This window comes from Berghia stephanieae, chromosome 5 (assembly GCF_034508935.2).
Source record: "Berghia stephanieae isolate SIO BIC M18660-M18661 chromosome 5, UCSD_Bste_1.3, whole genome shotgun sequence".
Taxonomy (NCBI): domain Eukaryota; kingdom Metazoa; phylum Mollusca; class Gastropoda; order Nudibranchia; family Aeolidiidae; genus Berghia; species Berghia stephanieae.
In genome coordinates this window covers 46,384,176-46,412,106 of record NC_088364.1, presented here as the reverse complement: position 1 = coordinate 46,412,106, position 27,931 = coordinate 46,384,176, and the positions used below count along the sequence as shown (strand labels likewise).

Sequence of the window (27,931 nt, the reverse complement as noted above, 5' to 3'; positions counted from 1 at the left end):
CAAATAATTAAAAATTCTCACATTTCCAGCTCATGCTCTTTCTAAAATAAAAAAGATCTAAAGACCAGAAGACTTTGAAGAGTTGTCACATTGAATTTATTTATACATATGATTTAATAAATCATCCCTGTATCACATATTTTATTTATTATATTAAACAATGGTAACATCATTACACAGCAATACATGAAACTTGTAGCTTGATTATCTGGATAATATTTACAGTCTTTGTATAACAAAACAGTGTAAGTTGATTTTGTTAGGGAATATTAACAAACACCCCCAGTCAGTTCAGAGTCAATATAGACGAAGAGTAGAAGTTTATCTGTCATCAACACTCTCAGATGAAAATTGAAAGGGATAAATGGTTTAAGTCAATGGAAGAGCCAGCTAGGTAGGCCCAAATAGAACCCCCATCCCAGGGGACAAACGTCAGTAGACTTTCCCTCACTCTGCGGGGGTCTCAACCCACCACCATTTCCCTTACATCTAGTAAAACATTGCAATGCATTATAAAGGTGTGTACGAGATATAGGTACGAGTCGGTATTAATCCCGAGAAATGATTGGAGGACAGGTTCAATGATTACATTTATTTACGAAATATTAATTGGAAACCATTTCCTCTCAGTTATATCAATTCAATATTCATCACCTTAGTGCTTCATAATAAGCATGTTTTACAAGTTTTTTGGGGTTTTTTTTATCATTAATATTTAAGAGGGTGGGTTGACAGACATGGTATGGCTTGATTGAAATTTGAAATGTATATTGACAAGCAACAACTGAATAAACTATTGATAGCAATGACAAAAATATGGAAACGGCAACAGATGTAATAACTTCAGTAACCGCAACAACAACAATAATTATATGGAAAATTGATTTTGAATTTAGGGATTTTACGGCACTTGGAACACTGGGGAAATTTCAGCACAAGTACAAAGAAGGATGATAGGATGGTCGAAGAATTATAATATAAAGGAATAGATGTAGATATCAGGGACAATCCATATATGGATAAAGACTGAGAAACAAGATTCCCTTCAAGAGGGACATACTCAAATTATATTATTACAATTCAATAACACTACTCTGTGCCACCAGTTTTGGGACCTTGGCAAACGTGATTGTATAAAGATTTGATGTGATGATTAAAGTTAAATTGAAATGAATACAGTCAATACTCATCATCACGTTGGTTGAATGTGAATGTTTCAATTACTCTATCAATATCAATAAACAAGAACGTTGACATAACAAGGAGAAAAAAATTATATTTCCTGAGAATATTTTTTTAACCATCAAAAAACCACAAGGAACAGAAAGCAACACGGAAGGGGGAAAAAAATGAGACAGCAAAGATGTAAACCCCAGACCTGAGGGGATATTTATCCAACACTAAGAATGAAAGCATTGACCGTTTACCAAGACGGAGGCTTTGGAGGCTGATCAAACTCCTCCTTCCCCCCTCTCCATCTACCTCCCATGACACAAACACACTACTTTGTCCCTGAAAACGCTGCAAACTCAAGCTTATCCCCATTGTAATGATGAGCATGAACTATTGAAACTTGGTGGTGTAGCCAGGATTCCCTTTATAATCATGCTTCAAGCTTCAATTTGATAGAACAAAATGTGAATGAAATATTGCACACACAAATTATTAACACTAATAATTATAACAACATTAAGGACAATGATAATATAAATCAAATAACATAATTATGATTATTTATAATAAAAATGGAAGACGTGTCACTCACAACAAAGACTAATGAGATGAAAGACGGTACGGTATAGTTAAAATGAAATATTATATTCATTGGTAATCAAATGACAACAAAGACAAAGTGTGTTAGACCAGCAGTGGATCCAGATTTTTAAAAATAAAAAAGAAGAAAAAAACCCAGTAACTTCACCAAAGTTCTTTATGTTTTTTTCTATCTATAGAAATTTCATCATGTCGTCTGCACAAATTTAGGGCCAGCAAAAATCTTATGAGGGTAGTAAAAATATTCTAGACTCAAGAAGCAACTTACAAAAAGAGCTTTAAAAAAAACATCTGGTCAAAACGTCAAAGGGGTATTTTCTAGAGTACGAGTAATTTATTTGTGTGTCTATTACGAGACTACTAGTAAGTTCTATTTCTATCCAGGCACAAACATACGACAGTTGACAATAGAAATTGTCATTTACAAGATATTTGAAAAAACAGAAAATCATATTCCACAAAATGAAATATCCATCTAATCATTTCCTAATGAGACACTGGGCCCAAAAGGCAAAACCAAATGGACTAAGGGATAGAAGTGACAACAAAGCTGGGTCAACATTTGGATTTGTGTGGCTATGGCCCACTGTAAGTTGCAAAGCCCCCATTAAAAAAAAAAAAATCCAACAAAATAAGTCTAAAAAACAACCTCCTCTGCATACACAAAAGAAAATCAACTTACTTATTGATCTGATCTGAATGGTGTGTGGATTGTGACTTTGAGTGATTTTCTACTCCACAACAACATGCACAATCATAAAAGATTACCTCTCTTCAGCCATTCACATTTGTTTTACTAAGCAACAGACTGAACAAGAAATATTTGATGGACATGATGCATACACACACAATATTGAATGGGTTTTTTTATTATCACAAAGAAAAAAAAATTGTCTGATTTTAACATTAAACAGTGAGTACTTGCGTCACATTCAGGTCACCCAATTACAAAGAAAAAATAAGGAAGACAATAAATTATTCTGGAGTATACCTGCACTTACAAACACGCATGGGTGCCAGCAGGAAGAAGTGCTGAAACCTGAAACTAAAATCTCGACACTTTGCAAAACCTGAAAATGCGGCCTAAACTTTACTCTTATTTCATCACCGTTTTTATACCATTATTAAATGATTACACAGCAAACATATTGACACAATGAGGAAATTAATTTGATTTTAAAACCAACTTATAATACATAGTGAAATACTCACAGTGCAGTTGTCGCTCTCTAGGGGAGCCAAAGAACAGAGAGAGACAGAGAGTACCAGAGGTATTCCCTCAACATTTTTTTTCAAAACACTGAAGCCGGAGGTATTTGACCGAGATATCGAAGGAATTCCGGCATGAACCGGAAAACTGGCACCCATGCAAACACGAAAAAAAAAAAAGAAGAAAGAAAACTGATACGTGAGACGAGGTAAATTAACATAAGGTACAGCATGAGTATGCAACTCATTTTTATCATTGAATGAGTACAAAGGACCTCGGATACAACAAGAACTCTAATTCAACAACACCAACAACAAAAAAATAAATAAATTTAAAAAACATGACAAAACAAAACAAAAACACCACATCTCTTTTTCACAATTTTACTTATGTATTCATTCCTGTTAACACATAGGCATTTCACAAGACCTCTATAAAGTAATGAGAAGTAACCCTCAATTCAAATTGACTTAGTTGTGTCCAAGGTCCAATGTATCATATCATGCTAAATTCTGAACTAATCCATGACAACAAATATATGTACACTAAAACCGGAATCAAATTTTTAAGAAAATATAATAACAGAAAAAGTACCAAAGTTGTCAGATTTGTAAATAAGTACAGTTCGCTCTTACCAACCAATCCTCCATTTGAATTGTTTTGTTTTTCAAAATTTCAAATATGACCTTTGTGTAAATTTCAGTTCTATCCAAATACAGCCCCGCAGTTGGCACATCGTCTCTGTCGCATGGCCAGGCAACACAGAATTCCAATGGGAAAGAATAAAATAGCACACAATACACCGCAACAGGTAAAATCATCCTCCAGCACACCAACCTAGAGAGGGGAGGGAAAGTGAACAAAAATTACAACCAATATATTATAAAATGAATGCTGCTCAAAGCTGGAAACAGAAAAAAATTAAATAAATAATTTTTTAAAAACCCAAAATAACCACTCTCCAAAGAAACGAACAAAAATCCCACAAAAACTTGAATGCAATCATCAATTTAATTAACAAATAAAAGCAGTGTGGCCGTTTTGGATTTCTCGTGTATCAACACTGGATATTACATAAATGACACAAAAACTGATGAGTCATCTTCTGTTCAACACATTTCAGATTAAATTCATTATTTATCTACAAAATTATTAATAAAATGGAAATCAAAGTCATTTTCTCTTTGTTGAATAAACACTGCGTGGAATCAGCGCTATTTCAGTTGGAACTCCCAAGGGACCAATAACCCTTCCTGCTCGCTACCTGCATGAGGTCATTGGAGTTCAACTGGTATCAGGCAGTGCCGTGTCCAATGGGGGAAATTATGGATATTTATGGTCTTATAATATGTCAGTATAGCGGGAAAACAATAACAGACTCTTTCACTTCATTATTTTAATTTTAAAAATCAGTTGTCTTTCTAAACATCAGTGAACATTTGACATTCTTGTGGTTAATAGTTTTCTTTGAATATCACAAATTGTTGATCTAATTTTAAGTGCTTGTAAATTATGGTGCACTTAAATAAAAAATTTGTCTTCAAAACTCAGCGGCAGTATCTCAAGAATTTTAATAAATATAAAAAGTACATATATGCATCTATGTTCCTGTGCAATATTATCATATTGGCAGTTGATTTTCTTGATTTATTCATGGTTTAGTAAGTTCTGTATATTGTTTTTACCAATTCCGTTCCTCTCAAACAGTTGTGTTGATCATAACAGTGAACTGATATGATTTATGTCTTTATGTGGTAAAATAACTCATAAAGATAATATTTTATTGTCCAGTAAAGACTAAAAACCAATATTGTGTATGATGTCAATATCTCAATTTACTATCAATCTGCCTATAAAGTATGACTTCTATACAAGAAAAAAATCAATCACCCAACAAGGTTACTGGACATGCTACAAATATTGCAGTAACAATCATCAATTACAACTAACACTAACCACTGGTACTGTTAAATTAGATGATTTGCTCAAACAGACGGACATAGTATGTGGACAAAAGAGGATTCAAAATTATGAGAGCATATAGTTTATTCCAAGTATTAACCTTTTTCTCCTTATTGACCAACTACATTCAAAACGAACACACTGTCGATACAGGTTATATAGAATCATCTCCTTTCCTTCAAGAATACACATTTAGTCATTGTCTTATAAAGTCATCTGATTTACCATTGAACTCCAGTCAGTCAAATTTAGAGATAAAACAACTGAATAACAATCAGAGTCAAATCAGTATAACACCACAGGCATACCACAGCAAGATCATTTATTTAATTTTTGGGATATCACTGCCATATATATCTGGACGCTTCAGTCTATAAAAAGTTAACACATTCACTTGTGCACAAAAGGAGAACTTGACCTTACATTATATTACTTATTCAACATGCAAGAATACCCTAAACATTGACACCTATATGACACTATAAAGTCGGCATTTCCTGAGACAACCACACAAAAGCAGTACCGTATACATCTTCAAACTATAATGCCTAACAGTCATAAAAAAACAAAACAAATTTGACTTGAATCGTAAGGGATTTAAGTATAGAAAAAAGTTATCAAGCCATTAAAAAGTTGGCTTTCAAATGTGCCCAAAACTCATAATATTTAAATCAGTTAAATGCTTAAAAAATAATATTAGTATTATTTTCGTCTAATGGTTTATATTTTATTCCTAAACTGATATTTGGACATAATTCATGGCATGGAATACTATGGGAGAGAAAATAAGGATATCACCAAGTCATGCCAAATATGAAATTTACAATAAAAAATTCATATCTTTTAAGGTTTTACTGCCCGGACAACAAAACTTGGCATGTGTCAAGATCATCAATTTTACTTTATAATGATGCTTGTTTCAATCATTTTCTGCCGCTGGGAATTAAATTATTGATATGCAAATTACAACAAATTAATTTCATTGATAGCTCAAAAACCACTAAATTGACACCTCTCTTAGGAGCAGTCTTAAGAGGATACATTATTATCAACCATGGCATATGATGAAAGAAACCTTTGCTTTGCTTGTGGTGAGGGAACAATTTTCATATTTGTGTTAGCAACTGAGCAATACCATGAAATATTGCAACAATTAATTACCATCAGCGGCATCACAGATTCCCCCTGACCGCTACCTGTTACACCCATGGGCTGACCCCACTAATGTGGTCAGGTTGACCTAGCACTGAAATACCGCTCAGAGGGGAAAATGCCACGCAGTGTAAAAAGCTTACAACAATCAAATTCATCACAATTTTTATATTAATCACAAACACCTGCCCTCTCTTGTCTTCCTCACTCAGAACTTGTGACATTTTTAGATTTTCAACTCCAGTAAAAAGAAATATGGTGAGAAAGTTAATAACTTTAGCTTTATACTAGTGCCGCGCTGAGGACCGGACCAAGGACCGGTCCCACGGTCTTTTAGCTGTGAACCGTGGTCCAGTCCCAAAGAGGAAGACCGCCGGCGGTCCTCACTTCTTATCACCTTTCAACGGTCTCGCGCCATACTACTTCCCCAGCGATTCGTTGCCTCGGTCCTTTGCCTATCTTCCACCAATCACCACCCATCCCACTTAATTAATCGCACCCACCCCCCTTTGCCATACACTAAACGACACAGACGACCATAGAGGCAGACGACCACCTCCCTCCACTCCGCAAACCGCCCTTTCGTGTGTGAGATGGGGGGAACAGGAGGCGCACGCCTTGGACGATTCCATTATACGGGGTAAATTTCAAAATTTACTACACCATAATGATCGCAATGACAATGATCTATGATGAAGGCATGACCCCTCTTCTCTAATGGGTTATTGTTTGAAATGTATGTGACTACTAAAGATGTGTGTGTGTGTGTGTGTGTGTGTGTGTGTGTGTGTGTGTGTGTGTGTGTTAGTGCTGGGTCGAGTTTGAAACGATCAAATCGAGCGGGTTTTCGATCGAGTCCTCTAAAATCGAGTCGGTTTCGGGCGGGTTTCGAGTCAGTGACGTCATCGAGCAGTGATTCGTTTGAAAAAAAAAACCACGAGCAACTCGTTTGCCACAGGAAACTTCACATACCCCTCCCTCTCTTATGTCTGTGGCTGGCTTGACTGCAGCTGGTTATGATGGGGGCTGCCAGATGGCCAAGTTCAAAATTGGTTACTAAGAAACGCTTTTCTATTATTATTCATTTAAAAAAAAAATCTTTTATTTAAAAAAAATGAAAAGATAAGTTTATCCAACTGTAGTCGATTGTTTTGTTAATCAAAACAAATGAGTTTTTCAAGGGAGTCAGAATGCTTGTGGTGTTGGGCTATTTGGGGTCTATTTGACTACTTGGGCAAGAAGAAATCTGGCTGTCTGGCAGCCTTGATTATGATCGTTCGTCGCATCACACACACATACACACACACACACACACACACACACACACACGCCATCAAACAGTTGTTGATGGTGAAGGGTTGAGACCCCCCCCCCCCTCCCACCACCATCATCCCGCTGTCACCTTAACATTTCATATTTATGTCGCGCCAAAAGTTGTCAGCCGCCCCCACCCAGGGTTGCCAGTTTGGCATTTTAAATGCCAGATTCCAAAAATCTGGCATTTTTGAAAACCGTTTGGCATTAGAAAAATCATTTGGCATTTGGCATTTTCATTTGGCATTTTCTTTTCTTGTATATTATACTTCAAATGACACCTTTTCTTAATAAAAAAAATTACCCCAACAGGAAATTTAGTATAATTTTTAAAAAAAGAAAAAAAAAGAAAAGAAAACACGCAAGCCACCAGGATATGATAGTAAATTGTCTATCAAAAGTGAGTAGTTTTCTTAGTGGGGGTGGGAGTCAACAGACTTTGGCATTTTTTTGAGTGTTTTGGCATTTTTTGAGTCTTCCCCTGGCATTTTGTTGAAAAATAATCTGGCAACCCTGCCCCCACCTCCCATAATTTGTCACTGGTCGTCATCGCCTCTTGTGTGTGCGGGAAAGGTCGTGCCTTTCATTTTATTATTTGAAAAATAAATGAACAAGAATGGTGTGTTTTTATTAGGTAGGTAGATAATAATAATATTTAGCAGGTTCCACACCCAGACACACACGGATTGCCCGGACACGATGATAACGATGCCGACGACAATGGATGACGATGATGATGATGATGATGATGATGATTATCGTGTTTCTGTTTAAAAAATGAAATACTTTAGCAGGTTCCACCCCCACCCCCCACACGGATAGACCGGACCCGAAGATGATGATTGTGGTTTTGCTGGCTGTTACGGCTGTGATGAGGATGATGATAATGATGATGATGATGATGATGACGATGGCGCAGATGGTGATTATTTGTTCGGTCGCTCAGTGGTACGGTGTCTCTTGTCACAAAATCAAGCCTTGTCAATGGCCGGATGAGTGACAGTGATTGTTGAAAATTGTGATCCAGACGTTAAGTCCGTGTGTCAGGCACTTGACTCAGGTGTGAATGTATTCTTATCTTATAAGCAATGACGGGTATTGTAAAGAGCTTTAATACAAAAAGACTCCAAACAGCGATCGGTACCTACTGTACGAAATGGATGTATGGTCGATATGGCGTGCCGGAGGAATAAATTAAATAAAATATTGTGAAGTTCATTGAGCATGGTAAATCCTTGGAAATGCGCTTTGAACTAATACACCTGCTAGACAACTCCGATTCCAATATAAACGACTGATTAATATTCCCATATATAAACTATAGTTAGCTGAAAATCTTTCTTTGTCGGGACTCCAAAAGTATGGAACGAATTAGACAAAGAAATCAAAGGGTCTTTTAGGAGCACTGATTGATTTTAGATTGATTATTACATTGAAATGTGTTGATATTTATTTTATCCATTATTATTAGGGTGGTGGTGGTGGTGGTGATGATGATGATCCCGCTGATATGATGGTGATGATAAATAAATTAAACATAATTCCCTTTATTCATCCCATAGGGGAGATTCGTCTTTCGGGTCTATTCTAAGGGAAGACTGGAATAACCCAAGCGATAGCCGCAGTGCAGCGCCGCAAATTTAGTTAGGGCAAGGTGACTTGCTCAAGACCACTCAGCGGCGGGTGATCGAACTCGGTACCTTTCGGGTGCCAACCAAAGACCGTACCGCTGCCCCTGATGATGATGATGATGATGATGATGATGATGATGATGATGATGGGAACTAACAAAGAATACACAGGCATCTAAAATTGAAACATTCCATATTCAAAGCTAATGTTTTACTTTAAAAAATTGAGCTTTACAATATCCACTAAATGTGATCAAAGCGCTTTGTAAAGGGGTCCCCGGTCAACAGCAACATTTAATATGTAGGACGGGACATGCCGCCTGTTAGGCGATATTACAATTTTTCAGACAAAGACAACGCTGTTAACGGCCAGGTACTCATTTTACACCTGAGTACGGTGAGAGAATGTGAGTAAAGAGCCTTGTCCAAAGACTCAACTATGCACCGAGCGCGAGGCTCGAACCCAGGACTTTCCGATCCCAAAGCGGGTGTCATACCACTAGACCATTATAATGCACGAGAGCCATGGTCGACTAGAGTACTACCTATAGTTACGTCATGACTAGACCACATAGCCGCACTACTGTAGGAGTGTTCATTGATAGAGGGATGCGTGTGTGTCATAGAAATAGCCTTAGTGTGTGTGTGTGTGTATGTGTGTGTGTGTGTGTGTGATAGTCAAACTTTAGTAGGTTTAATGAAGTCTTGTCACACACGCGTGATACACCTATACGAATTTCCCTGCCACTGCCACCCAGACACACTAACATCTGACAAGGAGTGAGGGCTGTGGAAGAACCACAGACTACCGTGTGTAACAACAAGATATGAAGTGAATAGAAAAGTGCCAGAAGACAATAGAGAATAAAAAATTTTTTCGCGGCGGTGGTGGGGTTTGAACCTGCGACCTTATTGGTACGACAACTCCGCCTGGCAGGTGAGAGTGTGGCTCTACCGTGTGAGCTATCCACGAACACAAAAATATTCGTTTCAAACTCAAAGTCATTACTAGATCCCTCTCTCACCCACTTCTTGAGACCGCCGATTCGTTCGTACACCACCATCGCGAATAATTTTGACCAGCAGTTAAGCTTAAGCCAATATTCTCAACACAAACATATAACATAGAAACGATTGAGACATTGAGTATGCTCCGGTGTATGGGGTGAATTTTTAATTCAGAAAAGTGAGTGGAGCAGGCACTTATGTTGGTAACAACAAGATATGAAGTGAATAGAAAAGTGCCAGAAGACAATAGAGAATAAAAATTTTTTTCGCGGCGGTGGTGGGGTTTGAACCTGCGACCTTATTGGTACGACAACTCCGCCTGGCAGGTGAGAGTGTGGCTCTACCGTGTGAGCTATCCACGAACACAAAAATATTCGTTTCAAACTCAAAGTCATTACTAGATCCCTCTCTCACCCACTTCTTGAGACCGCCGATTCGTTCGTACACCACCATCGCGAATAATTTTGACCAGCAGTTAAGCTTAAGCCAATATTCTCAACACAAACATATAACATAGAATCGATTGAGACATTGAGTATGCTCCGGTGTATGGGGTGAATTTTTAATTCAGAAAAGTGAGTGGAGCAGGCACTTATGTTGGTAACAACAAGATATGAAGTGAATAGAAAAGTGCCAGAAGACAATAGAGAATAAAAATTTTTTTCGCGGCGGTGGTGGGGTTTGAACCTGCGACCTTATTGGTACGACAACTCCGCCTGGCAGGTGAGAGTGTGGCTCTACCGTGTGAGCTATCCACGAACACAAAAATATTCGTTTCAAACTCAAAGTCATTACTAGATCCCTCTCTCACCCACTTCTTGAGACCGCCGATTCGTTCGTACACCACCATCGCGAATAATTTTGACCAGCAGTTAAGCTTAAGCCAATATTCTCAACACAAACATATAACATAGAATCGATTGAGACATTGAGTATGCTCCGGTGTATGGGGTGAATTTTTAATTCAGAAAAGTGAGTGGAGCAGGCACTTATGTTGGTAACAACAAGATATGAAGTGAATAGAAAAGTGCCAGAAGACAATAGAGAATAAAAATTTTTTTCGCGGCGGTGGTGGGGTTTGAACCTGCGACCTTATTGGTACGACAACTCCGCCTGGCAGGTGAGAGTGTGGCTCTACCGTGTGAGCTATCCACGAACACAAAAATATTCGTTTCAAACTCAAAGTCATTACTAGATCCCTCTCTCACCCACTACTTGAGACCGCCGATTCGTTCGTACACCACCATCGCGAATAATTTTGACCAGCAGTTAAGCTTAAGCCAATATTCTCAACACAAACATATAACATAGAAACGATTGAGACATTGAGTATGCTCCGGTGTATGGGGTGAATTTTTAATTCAGAAAAGTGAGTGGAGCAGGCACTTATGTTGGTAACAACAAGATATGAAGTGAATAGAAAAGTGCCAGAAGACAATAGAGAATAAAAAATTTTTTCGCGGCGGTGGTGGGGTTTGAACCTGCGACCTTATTGGTACGACAACTCCGCCTGGCAGGTGAGAGTGTGGCTCTACCGTGTGAGCTATCCACGAACACAAAAATATTCGTTTCAAACTCAAAGTCATTACTAGATCCCTCTCTCACCCACTTCTTGAGACCGCCGATTCGTTCGTACACCACCATCGCGAATAATTTTGACCAGCAGTTAAGCCGCGAAAAAAATTTTTATTCTCTATTGTCTTCTGGCACTTTTCTATTCACTTCATATCTTGTTGTTACCAACATAAGTGCCTGCTCCACTCACTTTTCTGAATTAAAAATTCACCCCATACACCGGAGCATACTCAATGTCTCAATCGTTTCTATGTTATATGTTTGTGTTGAGAATATTGGCTTAAGCTTAACTGCTGGTCAAAATTATTCGCGATGGTGGTGTACGAACGAATCGGCGGTCTCAAGAAGTGGGTGAGAGAGGGATCTAGTAATGACTTTGAGTTTGAAACGAATATTTTTGTGTTCGTGGATAGCTCACACGGTAGAGCCACACTCTCACCTGCCAGGCGGAGTTGTCGTACCAATAAGGTCGCAGGTTCAAACCCCACCACCGCCGCGAAAAAAATTTTTATTCTCTATTGTCTTCTGGCACTTTTCTATTCACTTCATATCTTGTTGTTACCAACATAAGTGCCTGCTCCACTCACTTTTCTGAATTAAAAATTCACCCCATACACCGGAGCATACTCAATGTCTCAATCGTTTCTATGTTATATGTTTGTGTTGAGAATATTGGCTTAAGCTTAACTGCTGGTCAAAATTATTCGCGATGGTGGTGTACGAACGAATCGGCGGTCTCAAGAAGTGGGTGAGAGAGGGATCTAGTAATGACTTTGAGTTTGAAACGAATATTTTTGTGTTCGTGGATAGCTCACACGGTAGAGCCACACTCTCACCTGCCAGGCGGAGTTGTCGTACCAATAAGGTCGCAGGTTCAAACCCCACCACCGCCGCGAAAAAAATTTTTATTCTCTATTGTCTTCTGGCACTTTTCTATTCACTTCATATCTTGTTGTTACCAACATAAGTGCCTGCTCCACTCACTTTTCTGAATTAAAAAAGACTACCGTGTGCAAACATTGGCGATTGGTATCGGATGGCAAACTGTGATCGTTTGAATTTGAAATGATTCGAAACACTCGTTACCCCTCCGCTCGCTCGAATCCTGATCGTCTCAAGCTCGTCTCACGTGTCAAGATCGTCTCAAGCTCACAACCCGCTTGATCGTTTTACGATCGAGTGATCGTTTTACTAACTCGCTCTTCCGGCATTGAGATCGAGCACTGACTCGTGGCTTGGCGCTCGGTCGTCGATCGAGTAAAAGCGATCAAATAACCCAACACTACTAGCAAGTTGCAAGTCTGATTTTTTGTTTTCTTTTGTCCATCTCTTGTCGCCACTCCTTTCTATCGCATTGTTGTCATTTAAAATAATACAATAATATTAAAATTTCGTTTGGTGTTTTAACTAATCAAGTAATATGAGTTTCATTAGTTTCTTCCGTCCAAAAAAACCAGTTATAACGTCTGTATTTTTAAAAGGTCCAATAGAATATTTGGGGACCCCGATAGCTCAGTTGATAGAGCACTCTCTTTATACGCAAAGGGCCAGAGATCGATCCCGGGTGCAGTCGATTTTTTTCTGAATCCCTGTCTACTCAGCAATGAATGGGTAGCTGAGTTTGTTAGATCTGGCGAAAAGTCACCATCGACCCCTCTTATCACCTCATCCACCCCCTCTTATTATAACTTCACGTCTCTCTCTTACTCTTCAATGCTCGCTGCCCTCTAATGTGTGTGTGTGTGTGTGGGGGGGGGGGGGGTAGGAGTTGCGTGTGTGTATCAACACCACGAACAACTCGATCAACGCCTTGGGCGATGCCATTATCTCCGTTAATGGGGATAAATTTCAAATTTTATTAAATTATCGAAGTAACAATGAAGTACGGTGAGCAAATAAAGAAGGCATCACCCCTCTTCTCTAATTAGGTTACAATTTGAAATGAGTGTGACTACTCCGTGTGTTTTACTCCTGTAGGCCACGGTTTTCATCGTGTAGCGGTCTTTAACGGTTCAAGAATGAACGGACCGGTCTAGAGACCGGTCCTTGCGGTCTTCATTTCCCAAGGACCGTAGGACCGTGGTCCTTAAGCTTGCCAAGGACCGCCCCGCACTACTTTATACACAAAAGGAAGGAGAGAAAAGGAAACAAGAGCAATCGAGCCATGTGTCTTGTTTGAGCCAGACCACTCAAAAGCCCCACCCTGGCACTAAGAAAGGTTCTCGCCAATAGAGAGAAACTCCAATAATTTAAAAATTAAAAATATATTTTAAATAATGGACTAGAAAACAATTGATTAACTATATATATATATATATATATATATATATATATATATATATATATATATATATATATATATATATATATATATATATATATATATATATATATATATGAAAAAAAAATCGTCTCCCACGAACAGACATCTGTCTGACCTTCTCCATCACAGCATAAAACCCAAAGCAGGGCCAGTGCTCAACAAAATTACAAAGAGACAATACTAAGGGATTAAATGATGCTACAGTCCTCACAAAGTAACTCAAGGGTTCCCTTACCACGCATTTGCTTTGTTTAATTTAGTAAAAAATTATTCATCTCATCATTATCAACTAAAGACACTAAGTATACCTAAATATATGTAAATAATGTGTGATAAAATTGTTAATTTTTATCAATGTGTCTTGTGAATGAATATGAATGAAATATTCTTTTTCTTCTAACTTTTATTATCATCTTATTCTTATCATCAACTTCATAATACTAGGTTCCTCACCCGACATGAAGGGCAGCCTCCAACTAAAACGACTGACTGTTGAGGCTGGACCACTATGCTGGTGTTAGTGTGAGACTGATGCTGATGCTGGTAAGATGGAGGGACGGCATAGCCCTTGGAGGGGTCCACTGGTCCTACAGGTGCATACTGGGGTGGATATGGTCCTCCTTGTGTAGGATAGGGAGCACCCTGTTGTGGGTATGGTAGAGCCCCTCCTTGTGGTGGTGGTGGGCCATACATGCCTGGTGGGGGTGGGGCTGTCATATTGGATGTGGCCCCATAGGAAGGTTGGTAGCCTGGGGTAGTATAATATAAGATATAGATGACGATGACGATGATGATAACAATTCAGGTAATTGTCATGAGGATAATGGAGTTGAAGATAATGAAGTTATGAGATTATGAAAGTCTGTACCACTGGAGCATGTAAATGAAACAAGATGAGGAGAGCTCTCTCAATTGATGATTCAAAATGAAATAAATAGTGGATTGTCCCAGAATTTCAGGATTTGTCCCAGATATTCGGGGGGAAAAACTTTTGATTGTCCCAGAAAATACAGAAATTGACTTTTGTCCCAGATGTTGAGAAAAATGTTGTAAAATAGGGTGTAAATGACTGATATATATATATATATATATATATATATATATATATATATATATATATATATATATATTATATATATATATTACCCACTAAGTGTGGTAGTATGTATACTTAGTCAAAGCGGTAACCTGAGGATATCTATTATATATTATATATATAATATATATATATATATATATATATATATATATATATATATATATATATATATATATATATATATATATATATATATATATATATATATATATATAATATATATATATATATATATATATATATATATATATATATATATATATATATATATATATATTTACACACACAAACACATTTACACTTCTTTATGTCATGGTTACTATTTATCCATAGCTGCCAACCCACCAAGCTTATTAAGAGGGAGTTTTGGTCAGATAATCAGGGAGATTCAGAAAAAAATCAGGGAGATACATAAATGCATAAATCTACATTTCAAATGAAATAAAATATAATTTAATTACAATCGATACCAGCCATGTAGAGCTATTTAATTTCACTAAAAAGAACGGATTCGGTATCAGCCTTTTCAATTATAAATCTACCACAATACCAAACGACTTAAACTCACTTCCGTTTACAAAATGGAGGACCGGAATTTCACGTACGTTACCGAAAGAACCGAAAAGCCCCGCATGGTAGGCTAACATGGGTTCTAGGCCTGGGCCTACAGTCAGGCTACTGCACAATAATGCGGGAGATCAATGTGATGGGTGGGAGCGCGGGAGACGAACTAAAAATGCGGGAGTTTCCCGCAATTACCGGTAGGATTGGCAGCTATGTTTATCCTTTCTCCCCTCATTATTAAGTCTTGTTTGTATAACGAGTGGTTATAATGGTCATCCTTGATTAATTATTTATTGACCATTGCTTCAATGGAACAATGGGAGGCAATTCCACAAGGAGACATTCTGAACCTTATTCATTCCATGTGGCAATGTGTTACCAACACAAAATTCAAAATCTCTCAAAGCATTGCTAATTTGTTTATATTGTTAAAAGTCGACTATAATTGTGCAAAAGCGATTGTAAATTAACCAGGCATCAGTAACAAATCTGTTAAGTATCATGGGAGATAACCTGTTGCAGTGGTCGGGAAATTGATGGGAGTGAATGACCGCAGTGCAGGTAGAGTGTTAAAAGATCGCCCGTTCAAGAATGTGATCTAAAACATAAAATAAGATGGTGCGGAGTGGTATAGGATTAAAACTGAAACCTTTTAGATGATACTAAATTTAGCTCTGTAGGCCAAAGTATCAATTGTCAAATGACCCGATTTTTAAAAAGTCATTATCTCAGCACAGCATGATGAAAAAAAAGTTTTTTTTTATTCTTCCATGAAAATGACGCATTTTGTAGTTCCAAATTATAACGTTTTTAATCATTAATCATTTTATTGAAAGATATAGAACAGAACCTTTTTTTTCTCAAAAGACAGTCAAACTATAAAAATTAGTTCAATGATGATGGTGATGAGTTCCCCTGAAGCAAAAAGCAAAAAAATAACTGACCTCCATGACTTTGATCCCTTATGCTGTCATTGTAACTTGGGGGCAGGGGTGGTGCTGACATTGTCACTGGAAATGAGCTGTGAGAAAATAGGTGAAAGAGAAGAATCAAAATTTTCTGTGAAAGGAATGTTATGAGAATAACACTAACACTAACATATGAATACTGATTGTCTACAAAGCACATCAAACAAAGAAACAAAAAATATTTAGGCAATGAAAACTGAAAACAATTAAATTGGACAATGTCCTTGTCCTTATCCTTGTGTGTGTGTTTGTTATGATGCAGGAAAGAGCCACAGTAGAAATGCATACTCTTATGAATAATACAGGCAATAAATCGTCCCAACAATTGGGTAACCTTTTGTGGTGTAATGGTAGCACGTCTGACTGGTAATCAGGATCATTTTTATTCTTTCTGCTTTGTCATTGTTTTTTCATAGTGTTTATGCACCTCCATTGACAGTGTATCTTATGGATCGTTTTTATGCACCTCTGTTGCTCAAGCGCAATCCACACTATTATCGATGCTATGTCTCTGTATTAGGACATGGCAAAAGTTATATTTTAACATCTGTACATCTTTGTTAATAAAAAATGATAAAACTAGCACTGATGACATGTGACCAAAATTTAAAACCACAAAATAGAAGTTGCATTGGAGGTAAAATAATGTTCTAGAAAGACCTGATAAAATATGAATAGCCAGATCGCTCCGTTGTGCTGTAGTTAAGCTGTCAGACTCTAACCTTGAAGGTTGTTATAGTTATTAGGTATATTATTATATTATACTTTGAATTAAATTATTTGATCATTGTGATCATCATCACCATTATCATTATTATAATCAATAATAATAATAATAATAATAATAATAATAATATATTATTATTATTATTATTATTATTATTATTATTACTATTATTATTATTATTATCATCATTATCAACTGCACCGGGATCGATCTCAGTCCCTCTGCTTGTGAAGTGAGTGCTCTACCAACTGAGCTAATGAGATCCCCGGACCAACCAAAAACGGCTGCAAAAAATAGCAAAACTGACTTTAGACAGCTGAGGAAATAACAAAATCTACCAAGAGACACTAAGGAAATATTGAAACCAGTTCTGCTACTTTGATAAAGTCATTTTCTTTTCCACAGAAACCTGATGTGTTATTGTTGAGTGAGCTCAATGACCATTCCATGAATTTTATTTATTTTCAAGAAGTTGATTAGTGATTTTAGTCACTTGGTTGGATAGGCCATTATTTGGCGGCATATCTTTCATTTTCAATAAAGCATTGGAAAAAACTTTGCCAGTTGGTGTATTGGATGGGCAGTAATTTGGATGTTGACCAAATGTTTTAGTCTATATAAGACAAGACCTCAAAATTTTGCACACTTACTTTCATGTGAAGTTTAATAAGTTGGTTGCCCAATGTTAAGAGCGGAAATGGATGATATAAATTGTAAAAAATTGATTGTATTGTATTCAAAATAATGAAAGGAGCCACAAACTGGTTTTATGACTCAATGCAAGTACTCCCCACATGCCTGTTTTCTATGGGATCTGACTGACGTAATTTGATTTTAAAAATAAATAAAATGATCATGGAAGTGTCAATTGCCAAGGAGTGAGTCCTTGGTAGTTGACGGTTCATCAATTGCCAAGGAGTCAAATTGGAACTCTTCAGCCGCATGTGGTGATTTCAGTCGGGCCTCAATCAGCTGCATGTGGTGATTTCAGTCAAGCCTCGATTTGCGCGCATACGAATCTCGAACCCCGTCACTTTCTTTTCTTCCATTCGCCATTCACTCATTCCTTGTCAATCGTTGTGGAAAGGATCAAGTCCACACTTGTTGGCATTTGTTTTTAATTTTTATGTCTTTTCACGAATTCCAAGATGATTTAAAATAATATCAAACAAAAATTACTGTTGATTTCGGATTCAGCGAGGGAAAAAAACAGAAGGACGAGGTGGCAAATCCCTGCCAAGATGTCCTAGATTAAAAAAGAAAAATAAGATTTCCTTTATTTTAAAGGAAATATACTGCACATAGTCTTAATACGGAATAATTAACGTAAAACATTTGTGCAACAAGATCAATCCGTGGCATTAATAGTAAATAGTTGATGATCTACCAACTGGCAAGGGCCGTAACAAAAAGAGGAAATATGAGAGAGAGAGAGAGAGAGAGAGAGAGGAGAGGAGAGAGAGAGAGAGAGAGAGAGAGAGAGAGAGAGAGAGAGAGGGGGGGATGACAGAGAAATACATACACAGAGGAAAAAATGGCAGAGAGGGAAAAGAGAAAATGACAGAGAGAGAGTGTGTGTGTAATAGAGGAAAAAAAGAGAAAACGACACACAGTAGAGAGAAACAAGAGTAAAAGAGTATTAATTAATATTAACGAAGTGGCTACCCGTACTTAAGGACGGGTAGACTGGCAGGCTAGACGTCATTAAGTACGGGGAGCACAGGAGTCTAGCCGTACTTATTCTGGGGCCTTGACCCCTGGTCGTGTCAAAGATCACATCCGGTAAGTCGACCGTGGTGGGCCGTGGCGCCAACCCATGATTGTTTTCTCCCGATTTACGAGCATCATCAATTTCAATACGTAGTATTTCAATAATGGCCATCGCTATTGGTGACAATTTTTCATCTTATCAACAATTGCCAAAATGCAGTTAAGCAATTGGAGACTGAGACTGACACCATTTTTATTCGTCAGGATTCTGTAAAGGTAAGAATTTGTCTTTTCTTCTTTTCTTTTAAAAAAAATTCTCAGTCAAGGCCGGTATTCGAGCGGTGGCGATATTTATGATGAGATATAATATGAATGAATGAGAATGTAATTGTTTTGTAATATCAACACGCCTTACTGACTGGCGCGTGTGTCTTGTGTTCTGCATTCCAATGTGATCTTTATATGGATTAATCCTTAGATGATTTTATTTCTAGAGTACTTGTGTAACTGTAACTGTAACAACTGGGCTGGTGACTGGTGGGCAGTTTAGTGAGCAGCAGCAGTGGTAATGGAACTCAAATTGTGATCCACTCGCCCAGAAGTATAAATTGTTACTGCAAATTGCCGAGCACGTTGGTGGGGGGGGGGGGGGGGGGGGGGGGAGGAGGCAGTAACTCTAAAATTGTGGGAGTTGGTAAACGTCCAGTTTTTGGCATTCCAGCATTAAGCTAATTAGTGGCTGTGACCCGATTTTTAGAACTTTGGAGTTGGATTGAAATGCCTCATGATGATGATATTGATAATGACAATGACATTGTGTCACATAGTCTGTAGATATACAGTATTGTCAAATAATGAAAAACAATAGGGTATTATTATCATTATTAATATTACTTTTTTTTCAATTTATTTATTATTATAATCATTATTATGATTATTATTATTATTATTTATAATTATTAACTTAAGCAATGGCATTGGTATGTGCCATTTTCACTGCAGTGAATTTAATTAATTTTTTTTTTCGACAGCCAACAGGAAAGAATTCAGTTGACCGTACTGGTGTCCTGACAATCAAGAAAGATAGCTGGCTCAAGATGTCTTGTGGCAATCTTATCAATCAGCAAACCATCATCTGTGCGAGCAGAGCAGAGTATCTGCAAGCACTTTTTGAAACTGGTTAGTATTGTTTTCAAATCTTCATAGCGTCCTTACATTTTTATTGGTGATCAATGAAGTACACTCGAGCACGGAAATTTCGAACAAGTTGGGACCACGCCTATTTGTTCGAGATTTTCGTGTTTTCGAGTTTTCCAAATTTGAGGATTTTAGGGAGGTAAATGAAAATGTGGGTGGTCTTGATAAAATTCATATGATTATAATTCTCCGTTATTATGAACTCTGTCGAGAGTTGATAGTGAGACTATTCAATTTCCTTTTCTCGGCCAGTTCAACACAATTCGCGAAAAAAAAATTCAATGGACCACAAGGGAATGTCCAGTTTGTTTGAGATTTTCGTTTTGCCAATACTAATGTAATAGAGGGTTTAAAACTGGGCATTGAACCAAGTTTGAGATTTGCATGCTCGGGTGTAAATGCTCATTTTTCTTAATGAAATTGACAAAGGATTATTTGAATTGAGTTACTTCTGCATTTATGAACTTAATAGAGTTTGTTGCCAAGAGTTTTGGCCTGTGGATGTAAAACCAATGAAATTTCAACTGTGTTGGTGAGAACGATGACCAGTTAAAAAAAAAATTGGTATGTGAATGATAAATTCATTTTATGACAATGATTTTAATTTTATAGCCATGTCTAAAATTGCTAATGAAAAGTCTCTTTTATTTCCATTTTTCAAACCAGAACAAGATCAACCCTCTTTGTGGAACTACAGAAACAACAGTCGCAAACAAGTGGTGTTGACTTTTTTCCTGGAGGCGAAAGAAAATTTTTCTCCTAGGAGTTTGCGAAAGAAAATTATTGCTTTTTATTCTGAGCTAGATCTATTATCACCATTCAGCTGTTTTCTTGTCTAAAATAGATTTGATTTTGCAGTTCAAGTTGATTACATACTTATCTCACAAGCAGAAGCCTATTTTAAAAATTGAAAAATGAGGGTAGTGCGTCAAATCATATTTTGCGAAATCATATTTCGAGAATTTTTAATATATCAAGGAATCAACTGATAAGTAATCTGGTAAATAATTAGTTTTTCTGATTACAATGATGAATTCGTAAGGTATAAATAAACTCTGACCATAAAATGAAAGAGTACGGAAATATTTTAATTTTTTAGCATTTATTTTCTTAGGGAATGGGTTAGCGAATCATTTATACATTTTTTAGACAGATCAATCTACTCAATTTTCGTCATTTCTTGTCCTATGACGCTCATTATTTTGAAAATTTTATGGATCAGCTTATGTCGAATTAGTGCTTTCTCAAATTTCCGTTTTATTTCATTTTCTGATTTTCTAACAATCATACATGTCATTTTCCTTTAGATTGTTTTCAAATATATTCAGAATCTTTTTTTGTGTGTTTTGCATCATGACGGAAGTATTTTGGGGGAAATTTAAATATGTAAGATTTTTTAATTTTAAAATTGATTTTTTTCCTGCCGATAAGCGCCACAATTTCAGTCGAATTAAAAAACATATTCAAAAGAATTTCTTTTCAAGACAAGTGGTAAACTCTTCCATCATTATCTAGTTATTTATGTAATATACATTGTGTGTAAATTTGAAAGAAATTTATACGCTGGTTTTTGGTTCATCTATGTTAGCAATTTTAGTTTTAGGGTTTTACATCTAATTTTAGCCTATAGGGTGCCTCTTTAAAATGTAAAAAAATATATTAAAGATGTTTTTGTTTTTTTTTTTTTGTTTTTTTTTGGGGGGGGGGGGGGGGGGGGTATTTTTTGGTGTGTTTAACATCAATCACATTATTAGTTTATGAGATTAACTATAAATCATAATTGACCACCAAATTATTTTTAAACAAATGAAAAATGGATGTCAACAACAACAAAAAATTCTAAGTGGTATGGGGGTTAGCGATTCAATTATATATTTTTTTTTCAGAATTTGATCAATTTACAAAATTCGACTATTTACTTGTTCCATATATATTGATTATACTTTGGAATTTTGATGGACGTTGTCTGAAAAATTAGCTTGTTTATCAAATTAAAGAAAGATTTTGTTTTTTCTCAAAATTCCATTTTGCATCATTTTCTGATTTTCTAACATTCTTCATTCATATCTGGATTATTTTCCATCAGATTGTCTTCAAATTTGTCAGAATCTTTCGTATGATGGGTTTTGCATCATGATGGCTTTGACTTTGGGCTAAACTAAAATTTAGTCGTTTGAATTTTTAAATTGGATTTTTTTCCTGTCGTTTCATGAGTGCCATATTTTCAATCGTAATCGAAAAACAATTCCTTAAATAAATTTTTCAAGACTTGCTAAACCTATCCATCATGATGTTGCTCTTGCTGTAGGAAACTGTGTGTGTAAATTTGGAAGGTATCCGTTGGGTTTTGGTGCATCACTGTAGGAATTTATTTTTTGGGGGTGAGAGAATGAGTAAAGAGCCTTTTACAAGAAATCACTCGAACCCAGGACCTTCCGATATGAAAGCAAGTGTCATACTATAAGACCACATTGCTGCACATTAAATTTTTTTATGGTGTGTGTTCGTCATCAAATTAGACCTCCTACCACCTAAAAACAACAGGGGAATACCAATATTGGCATTGCAATAAACAAAACGGATTTTTGACTATAGGTCCCCCTTTTAAGGTGAAATATTTCCTAGCTCAGATGGTTTGTTTAAGCGGACTGTAGTGCGTTCCACTGTGGAATTTTTTTTTTTCATAAAATTGTATTCACTGTCAGTGGTGACATATAATTTTACTGCCTAGTTTTGATTTCCATTACACACTATCCCTACCACTACCGCCAGTGCTTTTACAGACTGAGTCCCTATCATCAGGGCTATTACGCACTGAGTCCCTACCACCAGCGCAATTAGCCATTGAGTCCCTACCACTAGTGCTATTAGCCACTGAGTCCCTACCACCAGTGATTTTGTAGACATTGAGTCCCTACCATCAGTGTTATTAGCCACTGAGTCCTTACCACCAGTGATTTTGTAGAAATTGAGTCCCTCCAGTGTTATTAGCCACTGAGTCCCTATCACCAGTGATTTTGTAGACATTGAGTCCCTACCATCAGTGTTATTAGCCACTGAGTCCTTACCACCAGTGATTTTGTAGACATTGAGTCCCTCCAGTGTTATTAGCCACTGAGTCCCTACCACCAGTGATTTTGTAGACATTGAGTCCCTACCATCAGTGCTATTAGCCACTGAGTCCCTACCACCAGTGATTTTGTAGACATTGAGTCCCTACCATCAGTGTTATTAGCCACTGAGTCCTTACCACCAGTGATTTTGTAGACATTGAGTCCCTACCATCAGTGCTATTAGCCACTGAGTCCCTACCACCAGTGATTTTGTAGCCACTGAGTCCTACCATCAGTGTTATTAGCCACTGAGTCCTTACCACCAGTGATTTTGTAGACATTGAGTCCCTCCAGTGTTATTAGCCACTGAGTCCCTACCACCAGTGATTTTGTAGACATTGAGTCCCTACCATCAGTGTTATTAGCCACTGAGTCCTTACCACCAGTGATTTTGTAGACATTGAGTCCCTCCAGTGTTATTAGCCACTGAGTCCCTACCACCAGTGATTTTGTAGACATTGAGTCCCTACCATCAGTGCTATTAGCCACTGAGTCCTTACCACCAGTGATTTTGTAGACATTGAGTCCCTCCAGTGTTATTAGCCACTGAGTCCCTACCACCAGTGATTTTGTAGACATTGAGTCCCTACCATCAGTGCTATTAGCCACTGAGTCCCTACCACCAGTGATTTTGTAGACATTGAGTCCCTACCACCAGTGTTATTAGCCAGTAAGTCCCTACCACCAGCGCTATTAGCCACTGAGTCCCTACCACCAATGTTATTAACCATTGAGTCTATACCACCAGTGCTATTTGCCATTGAGTCCCTACCACCAGCACTATTGGTCACTGAGCCCCTACCACCAGTGTTAATTAGCCTTTGATCCCTACCATCAGCCATTGAGTCCCTACCACTAGTGCTATCAGTCATTGAGTCCCTACCACCAGTGCTTTTAGTTTTAGACATTGAGTCCCTACCACTAGAACTATCAGACATTGAGTCCCTAACTAGAGCTATCAGTATCAGCCATTGAGTTCCTGCCTGCGACCAGTGCTATTAGACATTGCGTCCCTACCACCAGTACAATTAGTTACTGAGTCCCTACCACCAGTGCTATCCAGCCATAGAGACCCTACCACCAGTGCTATTAGCCACCGAGTCCCCACCACCAGCGCAATTAGCCATTGAGTCCCTACCACCAGCGCAATTAGTCATTGAGTCCCTTCCACCAGTGCTATTTGCCATTGAGTCCCTACCACCAGTGCTATTAGCCACTGAGTCCCTACCACCAGTGCAATTAGCCACTGAGTCCCTACAACCAGCGCTATTAGTATTAGCCACTGAGTCCCTACCACCAGTGCTATTAGCCATTGAGCCCCTACCACCAGTGTTTTTAACAACTGAGTCCCTACCACTAGTGCTATCCAGCCATAGAGACCCTACCACCTGTGCTATTAGCCACTGAGTCCCTACCACCAGTGCTATCCAGCCATAGAGACCCTACCACCAGTGTTATGAGCCAGTGAGTCCCTACCACCAGTGCTATTAGCCACTGAGTCCCTCCCACTACCACCAGCGCTATTACTATTATTTCTATTAGCCATTGTCATTGAGTCCCTACCACCAGTACTATGTGCCATTGAGTCCTTACCACCAGCGCTATTAGCCTTTGAGCCCTACCACCAGCGCTATTAGCCATTGAGTCCCTACCACCAGTGCTATCAAGCCACTGAGTCCCTACCACCAGTGCTATGTGCCACTGGGTCCTTACCACCAGCGCTATTGGCCTTTGAGCCCCTACCACCAGCGCTACCCAGCCATCAGGGGTGAGAATGACTGGTCACTAAAAAGGAGGAAATTTTTCATCGTGAAGATCATGACCCATCCATGCGACCATAACCTATAAATTTGAATTTCACTAAAATTTTTACTGAGATGCGATCCAAGATTTATCTCAGCAATTTCTGATACAACTCGGTGGAATTTCAAAAGTTGAAAGTGTAATTACAACATTTGGTGGTTGTAGTAGGGACGATGATGTGGTGGTGGTTGTAGTAATAGCGGTGGTAGGGATGATGTGGTAGTGATTGTAGTAGTAGTGGTCGTATGGATGATTGTGTGGTGGTGGTTGTGGTAGCTGTGGTAGGAATGGTGATGTGGTGGTAGGGATGATGTTGTGGTGGTTGTAGTAGTAGTGGTGGTAGGGATGGTGATGTGGTAGTGATTGTAATAGTAGTGGCGGTAGAGATGTTGATGTAGTGGTTTTGGCGAGTGTTTTTTTTTATTCAGTGATGATAATAATAATAGCAATGTGTCAAAAAGGAGGAAAATTTCTCGGTCTATCGATCAAACACAAGCAACGTGTAAAAATAACAGGAACATAGTTTTGTATTAGTATTATGTAATATATTACATTTACTAGTATAAATCCATTCTTATCATTAGATATAAATTTACTTTTTGTAAACATTTAATGAATTTGTCCTTTCCACATGTTGTTATTCAAATAAAAGGCCAGAAAGTATTGTTTTGTTTCGATTTTTACTTTATAAAGCAGGCTATAGTATCTTTGTTACCGAAACCTAGTAGTTATTCAGCATATAAATACAACCAAGAATCTCTCAAATTGCCAAAGGCATAATGAATAAGATTAAACTAAGCCAATCACCATTGCTTTATTCTAATACTGTATATGATCTCTATATACCAGATGATTTAATGGATGGTTGCGAAAGAAAGAAAGAAAGAAAGAGAGAGAGAGAGATAGATAGAGAGAGAGAGAGAGAGAGAGAGAGAGAGGGGGGGGGGGAGGAGAGTATTCTCTGCCAATATAACATTTTGAATTCTATATCAAAAAAAGGGGGGTAAAGGAAACGAGAAATAGAAAGGAAAAAGGGGGGGGGAAGAGAGAAAAAAAGAGAGAGAGAGAGAGAGAGAGAGAGAGAGAGAGAGAGAGAGAGAGAGAGAGAGAGAGAGAGAGAGAGAGAGAGAGAGAGAGAGAGAGAGAGAGAGAGGAGAGAAGAGAGAGAGAGAGAGAGAGAGAGAGAGAGAGAGAGAGAGAGAGAGGAGAGAGAGAGAGAGAGAGAGAGAGAGAGAGAGAGGAGAGAGAGGAGGAGAGAGGAGAGAGAGAGAGAGAGATTAAAAAGGCAATAAGTACCTACAACGGAGAAACAAATCCAGACCCATTTGTCCCTCCCCTTCCCTTCAACCATCAACTAACTAATCAAAGAACACTACTGGTCTTCTGTGTCAATTGTGACATCTGGTGTCATACTGTCTGGCCCAACGTCATAAAAACGGGACTGTCACCAAATTTCACAAGACTGAGCACAGGTGTCAAAATATGATTTTGTGGGTTGGAGGAAAATGTTTGACACGGCAAATTTGAAAAAGGAGGAAATGTGATTGGATGGGCGGAGATAAACTACCATTTAGGCGGAAATCCGCCTTTAGGCGGAAGATTCTCAGCCCTGAGCCATAGAGCCCCTACCACCAGTGCCAGTGCTATCCAGCCATAGAGCCCCTACCACCAGTGCTATCCAGCCACTGAGTCCCTACCACCAGTGCTATCCAACCACTGAGTCCCTACCACCAGTGCTATTACCCATTTGAGATAGAACTAAATTGACGTCACTCAGTTCTTTATTATCGTTTTTAGCCATTTTTTAAATGATTAGTTCTCATTGATTGTATCAAGACAAAACTATAAAAGGTTGAGGTTACACATCGATTAGTAGAGTGGTATTATCACGGAGATCAGTTTTCCCAAATAATTCCATGTGATGGGGAAAAAACATCCGGTTAAAAAAGGTTTTGACGAAATATGCAGTGAAGACATGCGAAGGCAAAATATGCCACCGCACATAATAAATAATCTACCAATCCTTAAGTACGGCTAACTAAGCAATCTACACGACATTAAGTACGGCTAGCCAGCCAGTCTGACTGTCATTAAGTACGGCTAGACTGGTAGGCTAGACGTACTTAAGTACGCCTAGACTGGCAGGCTAGCCGTCATTAAGTGCGGCTAGCCTTTTCCTAATATTAATATTAATACATAACATCACTCTGTGGCAATGCATCACTTCGTGACACTAAAGGTACTCCGTGGCAGTTAAACGTACACATGCGTAGTTGATGAACTGACACGGTCCTTGGCAATTGACGATTTGACAATTGTCAAGGTCCTTGGCAATTGACGCTACCAATGATCATAACAATAACAACGCCATTACCACATTATCTAATTCGTCTGTAGTATTTCATCCATCCCGTTTTGTTGATAAAGGGGAAACCCGAAACCTCCATTTTATCTGTTTTCGTAGTTAGATATTATAATAAGACATTAAATTGAAGTTGAAGTAACTGAATTAACTGTTAACTCCCTAACCTGAGGTTGAAACGGCTTACACAGAACTTAGTCAATTTCACATCAAAAACGTAGGGAGCAACTTTAGGGAATAAAACGATGCAATGAATTAACTCACGTGCTTTACTTGTTTGTAATAATATTCCCGTGACAAACAATTTCATCAAGAACGCAATTAGTCAATTAGGGACGGAGTAGATCTTGTTCTTGATTAATTTCCCGTATTATGAGTCCAGTGTTTTCTTCGGGATCCGGGAAATCCAGGGGAAAGACGGAAGTTAAATTGTAATAGTC

At 37.9% G+C, this 27,931-nt stretch overlaps 1 protein-coding gene across 2 annotated transcripts; it reads right to left on the bottom strand.

Annotated features, from left to right (window-relative positions):
* Nucleotides 1-73: 73 nt before the first annotated feature.
* On the bottom strand, nt 74-27,931 carry LOC144973022 (uncharacterized). 2 transcript variants are annotated; one of them, XR_013645469.1, is made up of 5 exons: nt 27,756-27,910; nt 16,556-16,632; nt 14,402-14,697; nt 1,654-3,820; nt 74-1,521 (listed from the first exon to the last, which is right to left on the bottom strand). XR_013645469.1 is itself a non-coding variant. In XM_078914964.1 (4 exons), the coding sequence occupies exons 2-4, from the start codon at nt 16,614-16,616 to the stop codon at nt 3,689-3,691; spliced, it is 489 nt and encodes a 162-aa protein (XP_078771090.1). In that variant the 5' UTR covers nt 16,617-16,632; nt 27,756-27,931; the 3' UTR covers nt 74-3,688. The 2 variants fall into 2 exon arrangements, 1 of the variants encoding a protein (XP_078771090.1); XM_078914964.1 differs by having other exon boundaries at nt 74-3,820; nt 27,756-27,931.